This window comes from Danio rerio, chromosome 16 (assembly GCF_052040795.2).
Source record: "Danio rerio strain M-AB ecotype USA chromosome 16, GRCz13ab, whole genome shotgun sequence".
NCBI lineage: Eukaryota > Metazoa > Chordata > Actinopteri > Cypriniformes > Danionidae > Danio > Danio rerio.
This window is the reverse complement of record NC_141036.1, coordinates 57,190,421-57,213,544: the sequence shown is the minus strand read 5'-3', so window position 1 is coordinate 57,213,544 and position 23,124 is coordinate 57,190,421. Positions and strand designations below refer to the sequence as shown.

Here is a 23,124-nt window from a genome sequence, read left to right as displayed (position 1 = left end):
CGGCCCTCGCGGCCAAAAAAACGGACCGACCCACCGGGAACTCTCCTGGTCCTCCCGATTGGCCAATCCAAGCCTGGGTTAGGGTAATTAGGCAAGTTGTTGTATAACGATGGTTTGTTCTGTAGACTATTGAAAAAATATAGCTTAAGGGGGCTAATAATTTTGTCCCTAAAATGTTTCTTAAAAAATTAAAAACTGCTTTTTTTCTAGCCGAAATAAAACGAATAAGACTTTCTCCAGAAGAAAAAAATATTATCAGACATACTGTGAAAATGTCCTTGCTCTGTTAAACATAATTTGGGAAATATTTAAAAAATTAAATAAAATCAAAGGGGGGTTAAGATTTCTGACTATATATATATATATATATATATATATATATATATATATATATATATATATATATATATATATACATATATATATATATATTGTTCAAGCTCTTGTTCTCTCCAGACTGGACTATTGCAACTCTCTACTAGCCTAACTCTATCAAACCTCTCCAGATGCTTCAGAACGCGGCAGCACGAGTGGTCTTTAATGAACCTAAAAGAGCACATGTCACTCCGCTGCTCATCCGTTTGCACTGGCTGCCAGTTGCTGCTCGCATCAAATTCAAAGCTCTGATGTTTGCCTACAAAGCGACTTCTGGCTTTGCTCCTTCTTATCTGCTCTCACTTCTGCAGATCTATATGCCCTCCAGAAACTTGCGTTCTGTGAATGAACGTCGCCTCGTGGTTCCATCCCAAAGAGGGAAGAAATCACTTTCCCGAACTCTAACATTCAATCTGCCCAGTTGGTGGAATGAACTCTCTAACTGCATCAGAACGGCAGAGTCACTCGCTGTCTTCAAGAAATGACTAAAAACTCAACTATTTAGTCTCCACTTTCCTTCCTAATCTGCAATTGCCTCTCTGGCTCCACCGCTAACTGTACTAAAAAAAAAAAAAAATTATTACTAATGTTTTTGTGTCTTACACTTTACCCAGGTAGGAGGCAACGTTCTCGCGACCTAGCGCAACGTTCCCTGAAAGTTCCCTAAAGGTAATGAAAGTCCAGAACCTTTACAGAACATTAGGGATGTTCTTTAAACGTTCTCTTTTAGTCATAAAATAACGTTGCCAGTATGACTTGAGAAGGACGTTCTGTTTTGGTCATTCCAGAGTCACATAATAACGTTACAAAGAGAACCTTTCTAACATTAACAGAACGTTTTCACATGGTCCTTCTTTAGTCATATTATAACGTTTCCAATATGACTTGAGGAGGACGTTCTGTTATGGTCATTCTATGGTCACATATCAACGTTACAAAGAGCACTCCCGCAGCACTAATTCCAATAGCTAGTGCTCGTGGTCTCAAAATTCATAAGCAAACGCGTAAAACGTGGCTTCGATGTTCATCTTGCTCAAGAATGAGCATTATAACTGTAGTGTAGCGTGTAACTGCTTCATTCTGGAGGGTTTGAAAAAAACAGACTTGTCTCTGGGAGTCGACTCCTTTCTTCAAGTCAATTACAACACAATGTCCATTGAGGAATCGAGGAGTCGACTCCCTAATCCTTAAGCAATGGCACTCAATCTGGCCATCAACAAAGCTGCTCATGCGGCTCCTCATTTGTAAGTCGCTTTGGATGAAAGCATCTGCTAAATGACTAAATGTAAATAAGTTATTATTGTTTTTTCATATTTCTTTATTATAAAATTTTAGGAAATCATTTTGATAGATCAAAAATTGACTAATCCAGCTTAAAATAATGCTTAAATGTCACTAAATGGAGTATTTAAACCTCATAATTAAATAGAAAATAATAACTGCAAAAAAGTTTTTCTAGAAAAAAGAACCTCCTCTTACCTGGCTGGCTATAGGCCTGCAAGAATGTGTTTTTAAAAACTCAGATTTTTAAGATATTTAAATGTTGGAAAACTAAACTAGAAGTCAAGTTATTGTCTGTGACTCTTACAACTAGGATCAACAACAAGACTTTGTCAGGTAGTCTACATACATATGAATTCTACGTAGAGACAAATCTGACAGGGTGTTTCATATAGAGGGGTCTGGATGCAGACTCGGCATGCAACCCTACCCCTCACAGTGTGTCACTAGCTCCATTGAGTGCATTGTGTCTGACATTGCATGTCTGAGATATGCAATCTCAGCTTGCACATCCAAGTCTGCATCCAGATACTATTGTTTCATGATGCACGAGTAACCACATATCTGACACACCCCAAAGATCACCACACAAAGCTTAATAATGGCATAAAAGTGCTTTAGAAAAGCAACACTTGTTTTGCCCCATGAGAGGCTTTCAGCTGTGCTTAATGACAACATACAAAGTTTTCAAAATATATGGTTTCCTTTTATAGATCACTTGCCCTCACATGTGAGGGAAATAGTTTTGTGTGTTAATTAGGTTTTTGTTTTGTACAGGAGGGTTGTCGGAGGCTCAGAGAATGGGCTTTTGTTTTTTGTTTGTTACTTTGTTTGTTGTTTGTTTTTTGTTTGTTTTTGTCATTTTCTTTTGTTCTGTTCTTTTGTTCTTTTTTTCAAATGACATGTCCATATTACAGGAATGTGCTGTGATGAGGAAAATATAGATTTAGTTTTGTGTGTCTTTCCAGAGACTATATGACTAATTGGTTGCCAATATTGATACTTATATATAGTATGACGTTTCCCCTTTTTTTTTCTTTCCATTACCTCCATCTATCTGCTGGCTTACTTTTAAGATTTACTACAATTCCTACAATTCTTTGCACATTTTTGTAAATCTTGCCTTTGACTATGTCTGTAAAAGCACGTTGTACAGTTTTTTGAAAGCTTAAAATAAACATCGCCAAATTATCCAGCACATGTTTTACGCAGTGGATGCCCTTCCAGCTGCAACCCAATACTGGGATTCAGCCAAAACAGTTTATTCAGTTTGCCTCTAGCACATGTCTTTAGACTGTGAGGGAAACCAGAGCACCCAGAGGAAACCCACAAAAACACGGGTAGAACATGCAAACTCCACACAGAAATGCCAACTAATCCAGTCGTTACTCAAACCAGTGACCTTTTTGTTGTGAGGTGACAGTGTTAATCACTGAGCCATTTTGCTGCCCCTTTATTATTATTTAAAATGATGGAGTGATGTGGTGGCGCAGTAGTGCTGTCACCTCACAGCAAGAAGGTCGCTGGTTCGAGCCTCGGCTGGGTCAATTGGCGTTTCTGTGTGGAGTTTGCATGTTCTCCCCGCGTTCGTGTGGGTTTTCTCCGGGTGCTCTGGTTTCCCCCACGCAGTATAGGTGAATTGGGTAGGTTAAATTGTGCGTAGTGTATGAGTGTGGATGAGTGTTTATGGATGATTCCAGAGATGGGTTGCAGTTGGAAGGGCATCCGCTGCATAAAACATGTGCTGGATAAGTTGGTGGTTCATTCCGCTGTGGCGACCCCGGATTATTAAGGGACTAACCCTAAAAGAAAATGAATGAATGAATGAATGATTGAATGAATGCCTTTTTTTAAAAGGCACAAATGCCTTTTAAAAAAGAAAAAAGAAAAGCAACACTTGGATTTTATTTCTTATCTCACAGAGTCAACTCCTTCCAGCTATCATCAGCTAATTAATAGTGGGATTTTCACACAGCGTGATTCAGAGTGACTAGTCATGATGAATATAATTAGAGTTTATCTTCCTTCAGCTACACACACACTTGTGAAAAGAAGAATTGGTGACTCAGTTACAAATAGACAAGTGCATAATTTAATGAAGAAAAAAAATTGTAGAAATTACGTGGGAGTTTTAACACTGCTTTTAAAGGATGGACGGACTTAAAGGGCGAGGCAGCCTTTAAAAGAAATACACCCATAACCGTCATTTCATTCGTCTCAAAGACTCAGGAAACACTTCATCATTTGTGCTGTGAGTCGTAGGTAATGTTCCACTGAGCTCCATTTTATATATGCAATTGAGTGTATTGTAGTGATGATACATCAAAATACCTTGCAGTTATTTAAACTCCTGTTTCTGTTGTGCAGCTTGTGAAAATGGAGTCTCTGTCTGCAGCAAACACACAGTTTTCCCTCAACCTGTTCAAGAAGATCAGCGGAGGAAACGCATCAGGAAATGTGTTTTATTCTCCTGTCAGCATCTCCTCGGCTCTGGCCATGGTGTCGCTCGGTGCCAAAGGAAACACCGCAGATCAGATGTTTAAGGTGAGAGTGTGTTTATGTTAGCCACATCTGCTTTTCAGCATTGAGCAGTGCATTCACATTAGGTGTTCTATGTTTACTACCATATTAATGCTTGTTAATAATGTCCCTCATTTGCCGCTCTGGATAAATGCATCTGCTAAATGAATGAATGTAATACTGTGCAGGTCTTGGGCTTCAACAATCCTCCCAAACCTGGCGGAGCGACACCAACTCCTGCACAAGCAACCCAGAAGCCCCAGATAACATGTGGAGTCAAGAGTCAACATGAGCCACAAGCGCTGCAACAGCCACAGAAGTTTGAGTTACCTGCCGACCTCAAGGTTTAGTAGCACACATTCACCTCACGACTCTGTGATTGAAAACACTGCTGCATATTCTGATTAACATGACTAAATACTTGATGTAAACAGAAATGTCCTGCTCAGCCGGTGCCTGGACAAAAAGCTGAGGAGCAAATTCACTCAAGCTTCAACAAGTTCATGAGTGAACTGAACAAACCAGGAGCCCCGTATGTGCTGAGTCTCGCCAACCGCCTCTACGGAGAGCAGACCTACCAGTTTCTTGAGGTAAGACTCAAATGGCACAAGTCTACATATATACAGCTGAAGTCAGAATTATTAGCCCCCCTGTTTATTTTTTCCCCAATTTCTGTTTAACGGAGGGAAGATTGTTTCAGCACATTTCTACAATGTAAAAAATGATTTGTTGTTTTGACTTAAAAAAGTGAGTTACCCGGTTGCCTTAAAATTGTGAGTTTATTGTAATTAGAAATGTAAGTTATTATAACTTGAGTGATTTTGTTGTTTCAACTAATTTTTGTGTACAACTAACTATTTTGTGTTGTATCAACTTATTTAAGCAGTTTAATTTGACTTACAAATGTAAGTACACTCGACTTTAGTGTAAAATTGTTGAGTGAACTAACTTTCTTTAGTCAACTTAATCTATTTGATTGCTTGAAGAAGTTGATACAACCTCATTCCAAGTTATATCAACAAACGATTTGTCAACTCAACTAAAAATTGTTTGTTGAAACAAAAACCTGAAAAAGTTACCTGGTTGCCCTAAAATTATGAGTTAAATCAACTAAATAAAGTTTGTTGTAACAACTAACTAAGACATTTGCACAACTGACTTACAATTATGAGTTAAATGAACTAAACAATGTTTGTTGTAACAATTAACAAAGTTTACACAGTTGAGTTACAATTAAGAGTTCAATGAATTCAACACAAGTTAGCATGACAAATGCATTTTAAAAAGAAACAGAACGTCAGCACAAATAAACTGTAATAACATTTATTATAACTTCAAGAAAACATTTTCATTCTAGTAGACGTAAAGTTATCAATTCAATAAATTCATATTAAAACTCCTTAAAGCAACAGGGTACAATTTGTAAATTCAAACACCTCTGAAAAAAAATCAAAAGCATAATAGTTTTAAAAACTTATTTCTATTGACTAATTTATTTTATCTTTGTCATGATGACAGTAAATAATATTTTACTAGATATTTTTCAAGACACTTTTATACAGCTTAAAGTGACATTTAAAGGCTTCACTATGTTAATAAGGTGAACTAAGCAGGTTAGGGTAATTAGAAAAGTTATTGTATAACGATGGTTTGTTCTGAAGATTATCAAAAAAAATTATAATTTGCTAAAAGGGGCTAATAATTATGTCCCAAAAATGGGTTTTTAAAAATAAAAAACTGCTTTTATTCTAGCCGAAATAAAACAGATACGACTTTCTCCTGGAGAAAAAATATTATCAGACATACTGTGAAGATTTCCTTGCTCTGTTAAACATCATTTGGGAAATATTTAAAAGAGAAAAAAAAAATCAAAAGGGGGCTAATAATTCTGACTTCAACTGTATATACACACACACACACACACACACACACACACACACACACACACACACACACACACACACACACACACACACACACACACACACATATATATATATATATATATATATATATATATATATATATATATATATATATATATATATATATATATATATATATATAAACTACAATTCACTTTTTAATGGCACCTCATTCATTTTGCAATGATACAGAAATATCTCAGTGATGCAAAAAAATACTATGCAGCCGGACTGGAGAAGGTGGACTTTAAAAATAAATCAGAAGCTTCACGTGTCAACATCAACAAATGGGTGGAGAAAAACACACAAGGTAATTAAGCATAAAACAGCATGAACTTATTAAAGATTAATGCTCATTCATGCATTTTGGGTGAATGAACCGAGGCTAAAAGAAGAACAAATATATTCAATTGTAGAGAAGATCAAGGATTTGCTGCCGTCAGGAGCCATTGATGCAATGACGAGACTGGTTTTGGTGAACGCCATCTACTTCAAGGGGAACTGGGAGAAGAAATTCCCAAAAGAAGCCACTAAAGATGGACAGTTTAAGCTGAACAAGGTGAGATTTCAGGATCTTGTTGACTTTAAGTATACAAATGAGAAATGAGAGTTATAAAATGTCATTGATGCTTTGCAGAATCAAACTAAACCAGTGAAGATGATGCACCAGAAAGCTCAATTTCCATTTGTCGTCATCCCAGAGATAAACAGTCAGATTTTGGAGCTGCCGTATGTGGGAAAGAATCTCAGTATGTTGATCATCCTTCCTGATGAGATTGAAGACGCAACCACCGGCCTTCAGAAGGTAAAAACCATAGAACTCAATAGGACTTTTTTGCAGCAAAACAATACAAAAACATTGTTGGTTACTCAAGCAAACTTTCAACTACAAAAAAGCCTGGGATGGAATGAAAATATTAAAGGTTTTTCTTCATGGGACTGCAACCCTCTTCGTTGTTGTGCTTCCCCAAAAAGTCTCTGCATTGTGTGTATGTATAATAGGATGAATAAGAAGGACACCATGACTGTGGTTAAGCCAAACAGGCATGCGTTTTTTGAAAACCATCATTAGCCAGCTAAGGTCGCAAGTTCCGTCATTACAAACATAGTTTCTTGGTTTGGCGTTTCCCAATTCCTTCGTTCTAACGAACATTCGCGAATTGCGTCGCAATCTTGTATGCCTGCAACTACACCTCTGGAGCTGTAGTTAGAAACATAGTTCCTGGCTGTGTTCTATTCCCACTTATCCCCCTATGCCCTATTCACTTAGAACAGTGGTACTCAAACTTTTTTCATCAAGTACCACCTCAGAAAAAAATTCTCTCTCCAAGTACCACCAAAATGAGCAGTATTGAAATTCAGTTGTGTAGTAGGCCCAGTAAAGCAGCTACAACTCTGCACAGTTAAAAAAAAAAACGTGGCAGATTACCTCAGAAATATAGGCTATATGTCATATATGGCATATTATATACATCATTTTTGATAAATTTTGAAATGTATTTAGCATGTACATGACATATTTCATTCCTCCATGTACCACTAAAAGGAAGCCTGCGTACCACAGTTTGAGAACCACTGACTTAGAACATTCTAACATTTAAACTTGGAATTATTAAAAAAATAAATAAATAAATAAAAACCAGCATTAAAGTCATCACTCTTAGGTGTAATTTGCTTTTAAAGCATTTTTACAGTTCAGTTTTAGCGATCTTCATGTTTACAGTTGTTTGCGCAGTGCACTTTGAAAACATTGCTGTCATTTTGAACACAGCCGTGGCTCATAATGAACGCTATAGGTGACCTATTATTTAAAAGCGAAATTTGTTATGTCTCCAAAGCTTGTGAAAACAAAAAAACACAGCATACGTTAATGCTTTTAAATCCGAGTAGGTTATTTATTTGGTATCTGTACTGTATATGACTTGGGCCTGCTGGTTAGAACATTGCTGCAGTGGTTTACATGTGTCAAATTGTAAAAGTAGAGTTAAAAAAAATTTAAAATAATTAAACAATTTCCTATTGCATTAAAATAATAATAATAATTAATAATAATCGTCATCATCATCATCAATAACATTATTAATAACATAATTAAAGTAGGATTTTTTAAATTGCCTAATAAATAATAAATATTAAATGTAATTTCTTTGTAAATAGCCTCATTATTCATTTATATGATTTATAAATTGGAATAGGTGCTAGCTTTTGTAAGTCATTTTATGTTTTAGAATAAAATACGTCATGTTCTCAATAATATTTGTAAAGGAAACACAGGCTCTATATGTGCCATTAACACATTCCAATTAATATGGAAAGCGAGTGCATGTTTTTATCAAAACTAATATTGGATTTTATTGAAGTGTGTGTGGTTCAGCTAATAGCGTGAAGTACGCTAATGTGGTTCAAACGATTTGATCTGCAACAGAGAAACTACGGGTTTTAGGACCCTCGCCACCACATCATTCTTTTCCCAACCGATGCATCATACTATAACAGTTCAGCCGCGAGGTGCGTCATTGTTTGGGAAGTGCACCCCAGAGCAGCTTCCCTTTTCCTTCATTTTTTTACTCTCACAGGAGAAATGGCACTGCAACAACTTTCCCACAAGGAAACACAACTGAGTACATCACAAAATAACTTCAAAGATTACAATGTACAAGTTATAATAAATAAACAATATAAATGTGGCTGCAGCTAAATAACTGGTAAGCCTGCGGTTCACATACACTGAAAAGAAAAACTACAACATCCATTCATTCATTTCCTTTTCGGCTTAGTCCCTTTATTAATCTGGGGTTGCCACAAGAGAATGAACCGCCAACTTATCCAGCATATGGTTTACACAGCGGATGCCCTTCCTGCTCTGCAACCCATCACTGGGAAACATGCATACACAGTCATTCACACACACACACTATGGGCAGCTTAGCTTACCCAATTCACCTATAGCGCGTGTGTTTGGACTTGAGGGAGAAACTGGAGCATAATCCCACATGAACACAGGGAGAACATGCAAACTCCACACAGAAATGCCTACTGACCCAGCCGAGGCTCAAACTGGCGACCTTCTTTCTGTGAAGCAACGTCATACAACATACGACTGGCAATTATAAATGTTGAATATGTTCAGAATATATAACCAACCAATGAAAACACAAATAAACCTAAAACAATATCAAATATGCTCTGCCACATGGAAACCAACATAGATATATGCATTAGATGTCACCTACCCTGTTGTTGTCTATTGGAAGGAATGCGTCAATAGAGTCGCCATTTTAGTACAGGGTAGCGCTCCTTCGTTTGTGAATGAATCCTCTAATGAACGACTCCTTCACTAGCAGACAATAATACAAGTTTCTGGCAGCGCAGCATCTCGTTGTCATATTTCTTTTGCATTGTTTGCTGATTTTATTCAACACAACTAGCATAAGCCGAGTGTTTAGTGCGAGTTGGAGCTGCTTTGCCTTATGATGAATGCGCTAAGTGACTGTATTATCATCAATAACGTGACCTGATTAGCACAAAAGTTCAGAACATACAAAAACGTAAAAAACTAAATCTTAACTATGAAATGTTCTGCCTTTGTGCTTTGTATTCTTTGTTTGCTCGTTACTACACCCGTAGACAGCGCTGAAGTCCCCCATCTTCACGTAATAACACTGTCTTGACTAGTGCGGTTGAATGACTCTTGTCCTGGGAGCACTGTACCAATATGGCGGCGCTATTGACGCATGCTCAGGGTCCCTATGCGATATCTAGTGTATATATATATATGGGAATCCACATACAAAAAATCTAAAATATAAGCCAATCTATCAAAAATAAGCACATCTACATGTTAGTTAATGTCCTAACTATAACATATCTCTTAAAATAACATGGATGGTAAATAATCAACAAAATCAAACAGCTTCTGTGAAGAGCAACCTTACTTAACTTTCACACAAGGAAACACAACTATAGCCAAACAACAGCCGATTTCTACAACACACAGCTCCCCCTGGAGGAAAGGAAGAGATATAACATCTTCCCTACGGAACCATTGGTGTTAATAAATGTATTATTTATATAGTATATGGCAAGCTTTTTGCATTCATATTAGTTTTAAAAGGTTTTCAATCATTTTTGTGCCACTTTTAACATGACTCTCCTATTCTCCAGCTTGAGAGGGCACTGACCTACGAGAAGCTCATGCAGTGGACCAAAGTGATGCGTCAACAGGAAGTACAAGTCTCTCTGCCCAAATTCAAGACGGAGCAAACCTACGACATGAAGAGTCTTCTGGTCAGCATGGGGATGGAGGATGTGTTTGACCCACAGAAGGTTAATCTAACAGGCATGTCCTCCAGCAATGACCTGGTGCTGTCCAAGGTCATTCATAAAGCCTTTGTTGAGGTCAATGAAGAAGGAACCGAAGCGGCTGCGGCCACCGGCGCCGTTGTTTCAATTCGCACTTTAGCACAGATATTTAATGCAGATCATCCGTTCCTTTTCTTCATCCGACACAATTCCACCAATACCATTCTGTTTTATGGACGCTTCTGTTCTCCCTGAAAATGATAAATACAAGTGCCTTGCTCATCTCTGTTAAATAAAGTCTCTAGTAAATGATTGAGTGAAATTGTCTGCATGCATTTAACAAATAGACTTCATTATGGAGTTTCTGGTGAATAAACCTCATACATGTGTTAACTGATTTATTTTCTCTTTGCCATGATGACAGTAAATAATATTTGACTAGATATTTTTCAAGACACTTCTATACAGCTTAAAGTGACATTTAAAGGCTTCACTAGGTTCATTAGGTTAACTAGGCAGGTTAGGGCAGGGCCGGAGTGGGACTCCTTTTCAGCCCTGGAGTTTCAAGCATCAGACCGGCCCACCTCTGTTCACGACAGACTATATTAAAATAAGGTCATTTCCAATTCAGTTTCTAATGACACTATCACATCTTTTTCAAGATACAGCTGCTTTAGATCTTCAAATGTTCAACAACCCTAACAGTTTTATATGTCTTAACAATTAAAAAGAAAAGAAAAGAAAAAATAAATACTCAGGTGAGGATCAAACACGCCGTATTGCAACGTGCTGACCACTGGACCACAATGGCGGCGTTACACTTGTGTGGCCGTAATGATAGTTACATCATCATTACCCTGCAGGCTACATATTGCTCATGGGGCTGCGAGACAATACATAAGAAGAGCGGAGCTGCGGCAAAATAATGAATAAGAAGAGTGAGGCTATGGTCAAATAAATAAATGAAAAAAGTGCGACTGCTGAGAGTGCAAGCAGCTAGAAACACCGGCCCTCGCGGCCAAAAAAACGGACCGACCCACCGGGAACTCTCCTGGTCCTCCCGATTGGCCAATCCAAGCCTGGGTTAGGGTAATTAGGCAAGTTGTTGTATAACGATGGTTTGTTCTGTAGACTATTGAAAAAATATAGCTTAAGGGGGCTAATAATTTTGTCCCTAAAATGTTTCTTAAAAAATTAAAAACTGCTTTTTTTCTAGCCGAAATAAAACGAATAAGACTTTCTCCAGAAGAAAAAAATATTATCAGACATACTGTGAAAATTTCCTTGCTCTGTTAAACATAATTTGGGAAATATTTAAAAAATTAAATAAAATCAAAGGGGGGTTAAGATTTCTGACTATATATATATATATATATATATATATATATATATATATATATATATATATATATATATATATATATATATATTGTTCAAGCTCTTGTTCTCTCCAGACTGGACTATTGCAACTCTCTACTAGCCTAACTCTATCAAACCTCTCCAGATGCTTCAGAACGCAGCAGCACGAGTGGTCTTTAATGAACCTAAAAGAGCACATGTCACTCCGCTGCTCATCCGTTTGCACTGGCTGCCAGTTGCTGCTCACATCAAATTCAAAGCTCTGATGTTTGCCTACAAAGCGACTTCTGGCTTTGCTCCTTCTTATCTGCTCTCACTTCTGCAGATCTATGTGCCCTCCAGAAACTTGCGTTTTGTGAATGAACATCGCCTCGTGGTTCCATCCCAAAGAGGGAAGAAATCACTTTCCCGAACGCTCGCGTTCAATCTGCCCAGTTGGTGGAATGAACTCCCTAACTGCATCAGAACAGCAGAGTCACTCGCTGTCTTCAAGAAATGACTTAAAAACTCAACTATTTAGTCTCCACTTTCCTTCCTAATCTGCAATTGCCTTTCTGGCTCTACCGCTAACTGTACTAAAAAATATATATATATATATATTACTAATGTGTTTGTGTCTTACACTTTACCCAGGTAGGAGGCAACGTTCTCACGACCTTGCGCAACGTTGCCTGAATGTTCCCTAAAGGTAATGAAAGTCCAGAACCTTTACAGAACATTAGGGATGATCTTTAAACGTTCTCTTTTAGTCATAAAATAACGTTGCCAGTATGACTTGAGAAGGACGTTCTGTTTTGGTCATTCCAGAGTCACATAATAACGTTACAAAGAGAACCTTTCTAACATTAACAGAACGTTTTCACATGGTCCTTCTTTAGTCATATTATAACGTTTCCAATATGACTTGAGGAGGACGTTCTGTTATGGTCATTCTATGGTCACATATCAACGTTACAAAGAGCACTCCCGCAGCACTAATTCCAATAGCTAGTGCTCGTGGTCTCAAAATTCATAAGCAAACGCGTAAAACGTGTCTTCGATATTCATCTTGCTCAAGAATGAGCATTATAACTGTAGTGCAGCGTGTAACTGCTTCATTCTGGAGGGTTTGAAAAAAACAGACTTGTCTCTGGGAGTCGACTCCTTTCTTCGAGTCAATTACAACACAATGTCCATTGAGGAATCGAGGAGTCGACTCCCTAATCCTTAAGCAATGGCACTCAATCTGGCCATCAACAAAGCTGCTCATGCGGCTCCTCATTTGTAAGTCGCTTTGGATGAAAGCATCTGCTAAATGACTAAATGTAAATAAGTTATTATTGTTTTTTTATATTTCTTTATTATAAATTTTTAGGAAATCATTTTGATAGATCAAAAATTGACTAATCCAGCTTAAAATAATGCTTAAATGTCACTAAATGGAGTATTTAAACCTCATAATTAAATAGAAAATAATAACTGCAAAAAAGTTTTTCTAGAAAAAAGAACCAGCTCTTAACTGGCTGGCTATGGGCCTGCAAGAATGTGTTTTTAAAAACTGAGATTTCTAAGATATTTAAATGTTGGAAAACTAAACTAGAAGTCAAGTTATTGTCTGTTACTCTTACAACTAGGATCAACAACAAGACTTTGTCAGGTAGTCTACATACATCTGAATTCTACGTAGAGACAAATCTGACAGTGTTTCATATAGAGGGGTCTGGATGCAGACTCGGCATGCAACCCTACCCCTCACAGTGTGTCACTAGCTCCATTGAGTGCATTGTGTCTGACATTGCATGTCTGAGATATGCAATCTCAGCTTGCACATCCAAGTCTGCATCCAGATACTATTGTTTCATGATGCACGAGTAACCAAATATCTGACACACCCCAAAGATCACCACACAAAGCTTAATAATGGCATAAAAGTGCTTTAGAAAAGCAACACTTGTTTTGCCCCATGATAGGCTTTCAGCTGTGCTTAATGACAACATACAAAGTTTTCAAAATATATGGTTTCCTTTTATAGATCACTTGCCCTCACATGTGAGGGAAATAGTTTTGTGTGTTAATTAGGTTTTTGTTTAGTAGAGGAGGGTTGTCGGAGGCTCAGAGAATGGGCTTTTGTTTTTTGTTTGTTACTTTGTTTGTTGTTTGTTTTTGTTTGTTTTTGTCATTTTCTTTTGTTCTGTTCTTTTGTTCTTTTTTTCAAATGACATGTCCATATTATAGGAATGTGCTGTGATGAGGAAAATATAGATTTAGTTTTGTGTGTCTTTCCAGAGACTATATGACTAATTGGTTGCCAATATTGATACTTATATATAGTATGACGTTTCCCCTTTTTTTTTCTTTCCATTACCTCCATCTATCTGCTGGCTTGCTTTTAAGATTTACTACAATTCCTACAATTCTTTGCACATTTTTGTAAAACTTGCCTTTGACTATGTCTGTAAAAGCACGTTGTACAGTTTTTTGAAAACTTAAAATAAACATCGCCAAATTATCCAGCACATGTTTTACGCAGTGGATGCCCTTCCAGCTGCAACCCAATACTGGGATTCAGCCAAAACAGTTTATTCAGTTTGCCTCTAGCACATGTCTTTAGACTGTGAGGGAAACCAGAGCACCCAGAGGAAACCCACAAAAACACGGGTAGAACATGCAAACTCCACACAGAAATGCCAACTAATCCAGTCGTTACTCAAACCAGTGACCTTTTTGTTGTGAGGTGACAGTGTTAATCACTGAGCCATTTTGCTGCCCCTTTATTATTATTTAAAATGATGGAGTGATGTGGTGGCGCAGTAGTGCTGTCACCTCACAGCAAGAAGGTCGCTGGTTCGAGCCTCGGCTGGGTCAGTTGGCGTTTCTGTGTGGAGTTTGCATGTTCTCCCCGCGTTCGTGTGGGTTTCCTCCGGGTGCTCTGGTTTCCCCCACGCAGTATAGGTGAATTGGGTAGGTTAAATTGTGCGTAGTGTATGAGTGTGGATGAGTGTTTATGGATGATTCCAGAGATGGGTTGCAGTTGGAAGGGCATCCGCTGCATAAAACATGTGCTGGATAAGTTGGTGGACTAAGGCTAAAAGAAAATGAATGAATGAATGAATGAATGAATGATTGAATGAATGCCTTTTTTTAAAAGGCACAAATGCCTTTAAAAAAAAAGAAAAAAAAAAGAAAAGCAACACTTTGATTTTATTTCTTATCTCACAGTGTCAACTCCTTCCAGCTATCATCAGCTAATTAATAGTGGGATTTTCACACAGCGTGATTCAGAGTGACTAGTCATGATGAATATAATTAGAGTTTATCTTCCTTCAGCTACACACACACTTGTGAAAAGAAGAATTGGTGACTCAGTTACAAATAGACAAGTGCATAATTTAATGAAGAAAAAAAATTGTAGAAATTACGTGGGAGTTTTAACACTGCTTTTAAAGGATGGACGGACTTAAAGGGCGAGGCAGCCTTTAAAAGAAATACACCCATAACCGTCATTTCATTCGTCTCAAAGACTCAGGAAACACTTCATCATTTGTGCTGTGAGTCGAAGGTAATGTTCCACTGAGCTCTATTTTATATATGCAATTGAGTGTATTGTAGTGATGATACATCAAAATACCTTGCAGTTATTTAAACTCCTGTTTCTGTTGTGCAGCTTGTGAAAATGGAGTCTCTGTCTGCAGCAAACACACAGTTTTCCCTCAACCTGTTCAAGAAGATCAGCGGAGGAAACGCATCAGGAAATGTGTTTTATTCTCCTGTCAGCATCTCCTCGGCTCTGGCCATGGTGTCGCTCGGTGCCAAAGGAAACACCGCAGATCAGATGTTTAAGGTAAGAGTGTGTTTATGTTAGCCACATCTTCTTTTCAGCATTGAGCAGTGCATTCACATTAGATGTTCTATGTTTACTACTATAATAATGCTCCTCATTTGCCGCTCTGGATAAATGCATCTGCTAAATGAATGAATGTAATACTGTGCAGGTCTTGGGCTTCAACAATCCTCCCAAACCTGGCGGAGCGACTCCAACTCCTGCACAAGCAACCCAGAAGCCCCAGATAACATGTGGAGTCAAGAGTCAACATGAGCCACAAGCGCTGCAACAGCCACAGAAGTTTGAGTTACCTGCCGACCTCAAGGTTTAGTAGCAAACATTCACCTCACGACTCTGTGATTGAAAACACTGCTGCATATCCTGATTAACATGACTAAATACTTGATGTAAACAGAAATGTCCTGCTCAGCCGGTGCCTGGACAAAAAGCTGAGGAGCAAATTCACTCAAGCTTCAACAAGTTCATGAGTGAACTGAACAAACCAGGAGCCCCGTATGTGCTGAGTCTCGCCAACCGCCTCTACGGAGAGCAGACCTACCAGTTCCTTGAGGTAAAACTCAAAGGAAATACTGCTCGGATTGAACATGTTCATAAGCAACAATGAAAATTTTATTTGCACCTCATTCAATTTGCAATGTTACAGAAATTCCTCTGTGATGCAAAAACTTACTATGCAGCCGGACTGGAGAAGGTGGACTTCAAAAATAAATCCGAAGCTTCACGTGTCAGCATCAACAAATGGGTGGAGAAAAACACACAAGGTAAAAACAAGAATGATTTTTTAAAATATAAATAAAGGTCCTTTCTTGCTTTTTGCATTGTAGTTAATCCTTATACTGCTTTTAAAAAAGAATTAGCCAGTCTGGCCAGTTCAAACCAAGGCTTAAATTGTAAAATGTCTATTTATACTGTAGAGAAGATCAAGGATTTGCTGCCGTCAGGAGCCATTGATGCAATGACGAGACTGGTTTTGGTGAACGCCATCTACTTCAAGGGGAACTGGGAGAAGAAATTTACAAAGGAAGCCACCAGAGATGGGCAGTTCAAGCTGAACAAGGTGAGATTTCAGGCTCTTTAAAAATATTATAGAAGGGGTTATAATTGTTATAACTGAGGTTTCTATTGATGTTTTGCAGAATCAAACTAAACCAGTGAAAATGATGCATCAGAAAGCTCGCTTTTCACTGGCTTCAATCCCAGAGATGAACAGTCAGGTTCTGGAGCTGCCGTATGTGGGGAAGAATCTCAGTATGTTGATCATCCTTCCTGATCAGATTGAAGACGCAACCACCGGCCTTCAGAAGGTGAGACTGCAGAGATTATATGGTTTTCTGTTTAATTATATGGTGGGTTTAATGTGCTTTATCGTGTTAGATAAATCTCTAGCTTTTTTTCTTGTGTATTCAATTTCCTTCAGCTTAGTCCCTTATTTATTAGGGGTTGCCACAGTGGAATGAACCGCCAAGTGTTCCAGCGTATGTTTTACACAGCAGATGCTTTGATACAATACTTATTTTGAAAAGCGTTTTACAAATAAACTTGAATTAAATTCAATAAACAGGTACCGGTCCGTAGATCACAAGAGATCATTATTTTCATTTTATTTATTATCTGAGTGTGAACGAGCTTTTATTTAGAAAAATTAGCGAATTCTCCAACCCAAGCTCATTCTGGAAACGTAGCCCCGCAAATGTTTCTGGAGACCGCGATTTACTTGGCCGGAGGTATGTACAGCCGCGTTTAGTTTTTTTTTCCGAGCGAACGCTGCGGGGCGGTGTGGCGCCGCTCCGCTCCTCCTCTTCGCGCTCGACGGCCGACGGCTCGCCTCCGAGTGGAGGGCTTTTCCGATGCAACCAGTTTATCGCTTAGCTCACAGAGTTGCGTCGGCGGAGCGGAGGCCCCGGAGGAGGAGGAGCCGGCCGCGGGGACGACGACCAGGATCAAGTCCGGGGAACAGCAGTTCCAGAAATCAGGTAAGATGAAAAACAGAATCCGAAAAATAAGGGCGAGAACGCGGCGGGATCCGAAAACGCGGTCGAAATCGAAGACGAGGGCTTTTGCTTTTTTTTTTCTGGACGGCTTTTGCAAACCGTCGCTTGGGTTTAGGGAAGGAGGAGGAGGAAGAGGAGTCGGCCGATCCGGTGGCTTTTCCGAGTACAGCGCGGGCGGAAAAGCGCGCACAGCGGCCTCTCGCGGATCAGCGAAAACAAAAACCGATCGAATACGTACCTCCCGGGACGTATCTCGTGGTCCGCAGAAATGTCCGTGGGGCTACGTTTCCACAATGAGCCCGGGTTGGAATTCTCTCGGCTACATCTCGGTCCCTTGAGCGCCCAAATTTAACCCACAACCAGCAAAAGGACTAAGAAATAGACGTCTATGGAAAGTTTCTTTGCTAAGGGCAAAAGGCCCAGTGAAGGACCCGTGAACTGCCAAGGAATAGATTCGCAACCCATTAGTCAACAAATCAGGTGAATCCACCATGTCTGTGCAAGAAGATCAACTGCTGAAGATCGCAAATGACGGCGGCCTTTTAGGGGTCGTTCACATATTACATATTTTCTAAAGTTTGCACTAGTTGTTTTCAGTGGAGGTGCGCGGCTTGCACTCATGCTTTCCAGACCAGACGCACACAGTTGAATGAATCTCGTGACTACTACTCGTGAGACACATTCGTGTCACGTGACAAGAATCAGCGTTGATCACTTAAGTAGGACATGTTCCAGGATTAACATCAATGCTGATTCTGGAACAACATTCCAATCAGCCAGTCAGAATTAAGGGATGTGTTTACCATTTATGTTTCAAGAGTTCACACTCAGCTGATGATTGTTTATAAAGCTAGTTTGGCATGCTGCCCTGCAAGAGAGCCCTGAGCTCATAAGATCCTCAAGCCTGGGGCTCCCTCCCCTCAGTGGCGCCCCCAGAAAATTTTCTTAGGGGTGGCCAGAAGAGGCCGCACCAAATCTTGGGGTGGCACACAAAAAAATAATGAATTCAGTGTAATGTTATATTTTTGTTTCTGGTAAATGAAATAATGTAGTTTTTATTCATTTAATTAATTCTACTTGAAAAATTGCAATTCATTCTTTGAAATAATTCAGCAAGTACATGTGCAAACCAAATAAAAATCTATGTTTAGTTTAAAAACACTTTTCATATACTGTATAAATAACTTCTTTTTTTACGTGCCTTTATTGTACATCATACGAGATATGCCATGTCTAAAATTAATGAAGATTAATGAGTTTATTATTCCCAGTGATGGGTTGCAGCTGGAAGGGCATCCGCTGTGTAAAAATGTGCTAGATAAGTTGGCGGTTCATTCTGCTGTGGTGACCCTGGATTAATAAAGGGACTAAGCCGAAAAGAAAGTGAATGAAAGAATAATGAGTTTATTAATTACCCAAACAAATGAACAAACTGAACAAAAGGCATTACTATACACACTCACTATACCTAATAATATTATTTATCCATATTGCTTTTTGAACCATTTTATTAATGCAGCTTCTTCTATTGATATACTGTAGCTTAAGGTAAATATTAAATTGCCATTGCTGTCTATTGAAGGTGTGTGCGTGCTGTCATCAACGATCAGGGAGGGTAGAGGTGGTTCTAGTTTAAATTACACCCTGGGCGAACCACCCTATACACCCCCACCGCTCTTGAATTGTTAGATTTGTTATTCAATAAATATAACAATTTATTTATATTTATTCTAAATAAATACAAATAATATTAATATACAATTATTTTTCTAAATAAATAACAGAAATCAGTCCTAAATATTACTGGAAAACAACAACTGGAGTGATATGCCAACATCACTTAAGAAACCTTTTGCATGAAAATTAATTATGACAATTCTAAAGAATACAAAACATGTATTATAGAATTATCTGTGGTCTTAGACCAGATCATGGCTGATAAATCATGTTATGAAGTCTTACCTCCCTTACTCATTATCCCTCCTTTCTGCTTTAAAGGCATGCTTAGTGAAAGTAACATCATCATCATCATCATCATCATATTATATAAACTTTAACCGACTTTCAAAACTCGCTGCGTGCCGACACTTCTACACAAAAGGCTGTTACTCCGGTTTCACGGCGCATGAGCGGTGCCTATTTTGTCGGCGTGCATGCAAACAACCAACCGGGATTCACACAGGAGTGCGTGAGGCGCGCGGGAATGGTTTTCCGCGCGCATGCGTCAGTTTGCTTTCACCAGCATTGAACCAGAGGGGGAGAGCTACGTCAGTAACACCAACAATAATTTAGTGACTGCATTTTATTTATTTATTTATTTATTTATCTAAATATTGGGAATTTATAAGTTCATTTAAATCAATAATGTCAACCGCAAAATTATATTGGGGTGGCCAAAGGGGTGGCCACAGGGGTGGCCAGAGTTTACCGAGGGGTGGCCGTGGCCACCCCTGGCCACCCCTTGGAGGCGCCCCTGCCTCCCCTTTGCAAGGTGAGAGTTTGAGTTTGAGCTTAGGTGGATCTGGAGAAATCCCCTATTGTAGTAGCTAATGAACAGATAGTGATTGCTCCTAAGAGATAACTACTTACTAGGAGCATGTCTATGGTGCTGTTTTGGATTAGTCAATTGATTTAGGTTGCATGCTTTTAGACGGTGGGAGGGAAACTGGGGGAAACCCATGTGCGCATGGGGAGAACGTGAAAACTCTGCACAGAAAGGTTGACTGGCTTGGGAAGGACTAGACCAGTGACCTTCTTGCTGTGAGGCAACAGTGCTATCCACTGGGCCTCCATGCCACCCATCTAAGAAATTAGGAGGAATTGGGGTGGAAGAAGGGATTCTTCAAAACAAAGATGGCTGTTAGTTGGAACTTAGGGTATTTATAGTGGCTTAGGGATCGTCTGATTGGTGAATCATAAATTGAATAATGCAGGACCAGCTGCAAGCAGTCATAAGAGCATGATCCTCTCGAAATCAGTTTATAAATAAACTTCACTAAGTTTAAGTTTCGGCTTGGGGTTAGGTTTATGCACTTCTACATGATTGTTATCCACCTATTATTCCCCTCCGATTTTGGGAATATTTTACAGTTATGGTTGGGTTTAGGGGTAAGGAACGGGTATGAATTACATTTTCCAACAAAAATTATGTTCCAGCATCAACAGATGTCAATCCAGGATTGCATCGTAAATGGCAAAATCAAGACGTGCGAACTATAAATATCAGCTGCTGAATGCTTTTGCCATTGCCACTGAATACAAATGTGCTCAATAATCTCCATATACAAATGCAAAATATCACACCAGTGTGATGCTGTACACTTACTGTAGAATAACATTAAACATTATCATGACTCTCTTATCCTCCAGCTTGAGAAGGCACTGACCTACGAGAAGCTCATGGAGTGGACCAAACCTAGCATGATGTGTCAACAGGAAGTACAAGTCTCTCTGCCCAAATTCAAGACGGAGCAAACCTACGACATGAAGAGTCTTCTGGTCAGCATGGGGATGGAGGATGTGTTTGACCCACAGAAGGTTAATCTAACAGGCATGTCCTCCAGCAATGACCTGGTGCTGTCCAAGGTCATTCATAAAGCCTTTGTTGAAGTCAATGAAGAAGGAACCGAAGCGGCTGCGGCCACCGGCGTCATCGCCACATTAACATCCATGCCTTTATCACCCCCAAAAACCTTCACTGCAGATCATCCGTTCATTTTCTTCATCCGACACAATCCCACAAATGCCATTCTGTTTTATGGACGCTTCAGTTCTCCTTAATGGAAACCATATGATGATGGATTAGTAATAGTAGGCGACTGTGTTTCTGTAGTAAATAAAGGATCTAGCAAATAATTGAGTGAATTATCTGTCTCCAGTTGCTTTATTTGAGTCTTGTGTTGTGTACAAACCCAATTCAGTGGTATTGGAGGGCATACAAAGGTACTGTTAAACTTATATACCCGTTTCTTTATCAGTCAGCATTTCATAAACCCAACGTCTAAATGTCCTTAGATGTGCAACATTCAGGATTGTTCTGGAGACATTATGAGACACTATGAGATCATTATATATATACATATCCCTGCTGAAAAATCCAGCTTAAACCAGCCTAGGCTGGTTGGCTGGTTTTAGCTGGTTGACCAGGCTGGTTTTAGAGGGGTTTTGGCCATTTCCAGGCTGGTTTCCAGCCATTTCCAGCCTGGTCTTAGCTGGTCAGGCTGGAAAATGACCAGACAAATCCAGCTAAAACCAGCTTGACCAGCCTGGTTTAAGCTGGATATAGCTGGTTTTGGCTGGACTCCCAGCTTGGCTAGGCTGGTCAAGCTGGTTTTAGCTGGTCATCTCCTAGCCTGACCAGCTGAGACCAGGCTGGAAATGGCTGGAAACCAGCCTGGAAATAGCCAAAACCCCTCTAAAACCAGCCTGGTCGACCAGCTAAAACCAGCCAACCAGCCTAGGCTGGTTTAAGCTGGATTTTTCAGCAGGGTAATTGTATACAGATGTTTATTGCTGCTTTAAAATGTATGAAGAGAAAATGTTGAGGTATTACGTTTATTGACTTCATGGATGAAAATTGTAATACTGTCATTTGAATTGTACAGAAAGCATAACCTGTGTAGGAATACTGTTAATAGTTAGTGACTAAACGTGTTGCACTTGCTGTTTATTTTGAGAAAAGAAAAGCTATTAAAGAAAGCGACTTGAATTACAGGGTCCCTGTAAACCACCTTATTAGAGTCCAACTAAGTCATAACCATGTCATTATACAAATTTGATGTCCCTGTAAACCGCATACACCTGTACACACACCTTTTATAAGATAAACACAAGAAGTGAAATGAAGAATGCATCATGATGCAGATGCAACTGGATCAACATGTCAGATAAAAAAAAATAAATTGATATTTTACAGGAAAGCTGGTCCTGGATTAAAGGTTTAGGGTGTATTATTACAGGCATTGTGTATTGGAAAACGCCCATGACTGCTGATTCATTCATCTCAGACACTCAGCCTGGGAAACTTCATGCTGAATATTCCAGGTAATGCTGTTTGTTCAAGATACCTCTGTTCATTTTATCCTACATAACAATTAAATGTATTATATTATATGCATGTATAATATACAGTATATGTTTTAAACTCCTATTTCTTGTGCAGCTTGTGAAAATGGAGTCTCTGTCTGCAGCAAACACACAGTTTTCCCTCAACCTGTTCAAGAAGATCAGCGGAGGAAACGCATCAGGAAATGTGTTTTATTCTCCTGCACTGTAAAAAAAAAAAGTTGAATAAACTTAAAATAATAAGGCAACCGATCACACACAGCTTTTTGAGTTAACTAAGTCGACTTAAAATATTTTGTTGAATTCCTTGTTCAACCAACAACATATTTTTGTTTACTGAACAAAAATGATCATGTTTACTCAACAAGATCTTTTGTTTGCTGAACAAAAATTTTCACGTTTATTCAACAAGATCTTTTGTTTACTGAACAAAAATAATCATGTTTACTCAACAAGATCTTTTGTTTGCTGAACTAAAATTTTC

General features: G+C 38.8%; 1 protein-coding gene across 3 annotated transcripts; it reads left to right on the top strand.

Annotated features, from left to right (window-relative positions):
* The first annotated feature begins 3,010 nt into the window (after positions 1-3,010).
* On the top strand, positions 3,011-21,431 carry zgc:173729. Of its 3 annotated transcripts, XM_087286342.1 has the most exons (9): positions 3,011-3,299; positions 3,806-3,918; positions 4,024-4,200; positions 4,365-4,520; positions 4,611-4,766; positions 6,294-6,411; positions 6,518-6,660; positions 6,739-6,906; positions 10,266-10,715. In XM_087286342.1, the coding sequence occupies exons 3-9, from the start codon at positions 4,033-4,035 to the stop codon at positions 10,656-10,658; spliced, it is 1,302 nt and encodes a 433-aa protein (XP_087142468.1). In that variant the 5' UTR covers positions 3,011-3,299; positions 3,806-3,918; positions 4,024-4,032; the 3' UTR covers positions 10,659-10,715.
* Positions 21,432-23,124: the final 1,693 nt, after the last annotated feature.

Bases quoted from the DNA above. Each gene is read 5' to 3' on its own strand.
- zgc:173729 (XM_087286342.1), top strand. From the start codon at position 4,033: ATGGAGTCTCTGTCTGCAGCAAACACACAGTTTTCCCTCAACCTGTTC. The intron at 6,661-6,738 runs GTGAGATTTCAG...GATGCTTTGCAG, and splicing joins GACAGTTTAAGCTGAACAAG to AATCAAACTAAACCAGTGAA. The intron at 6,907-10,265 runs GTAAAAACCATA...CCTATTCTCCAG, and splicing joins CAACCACCGGCCTTCAGAAG to CTTGAGAGGGCACTGACCTA.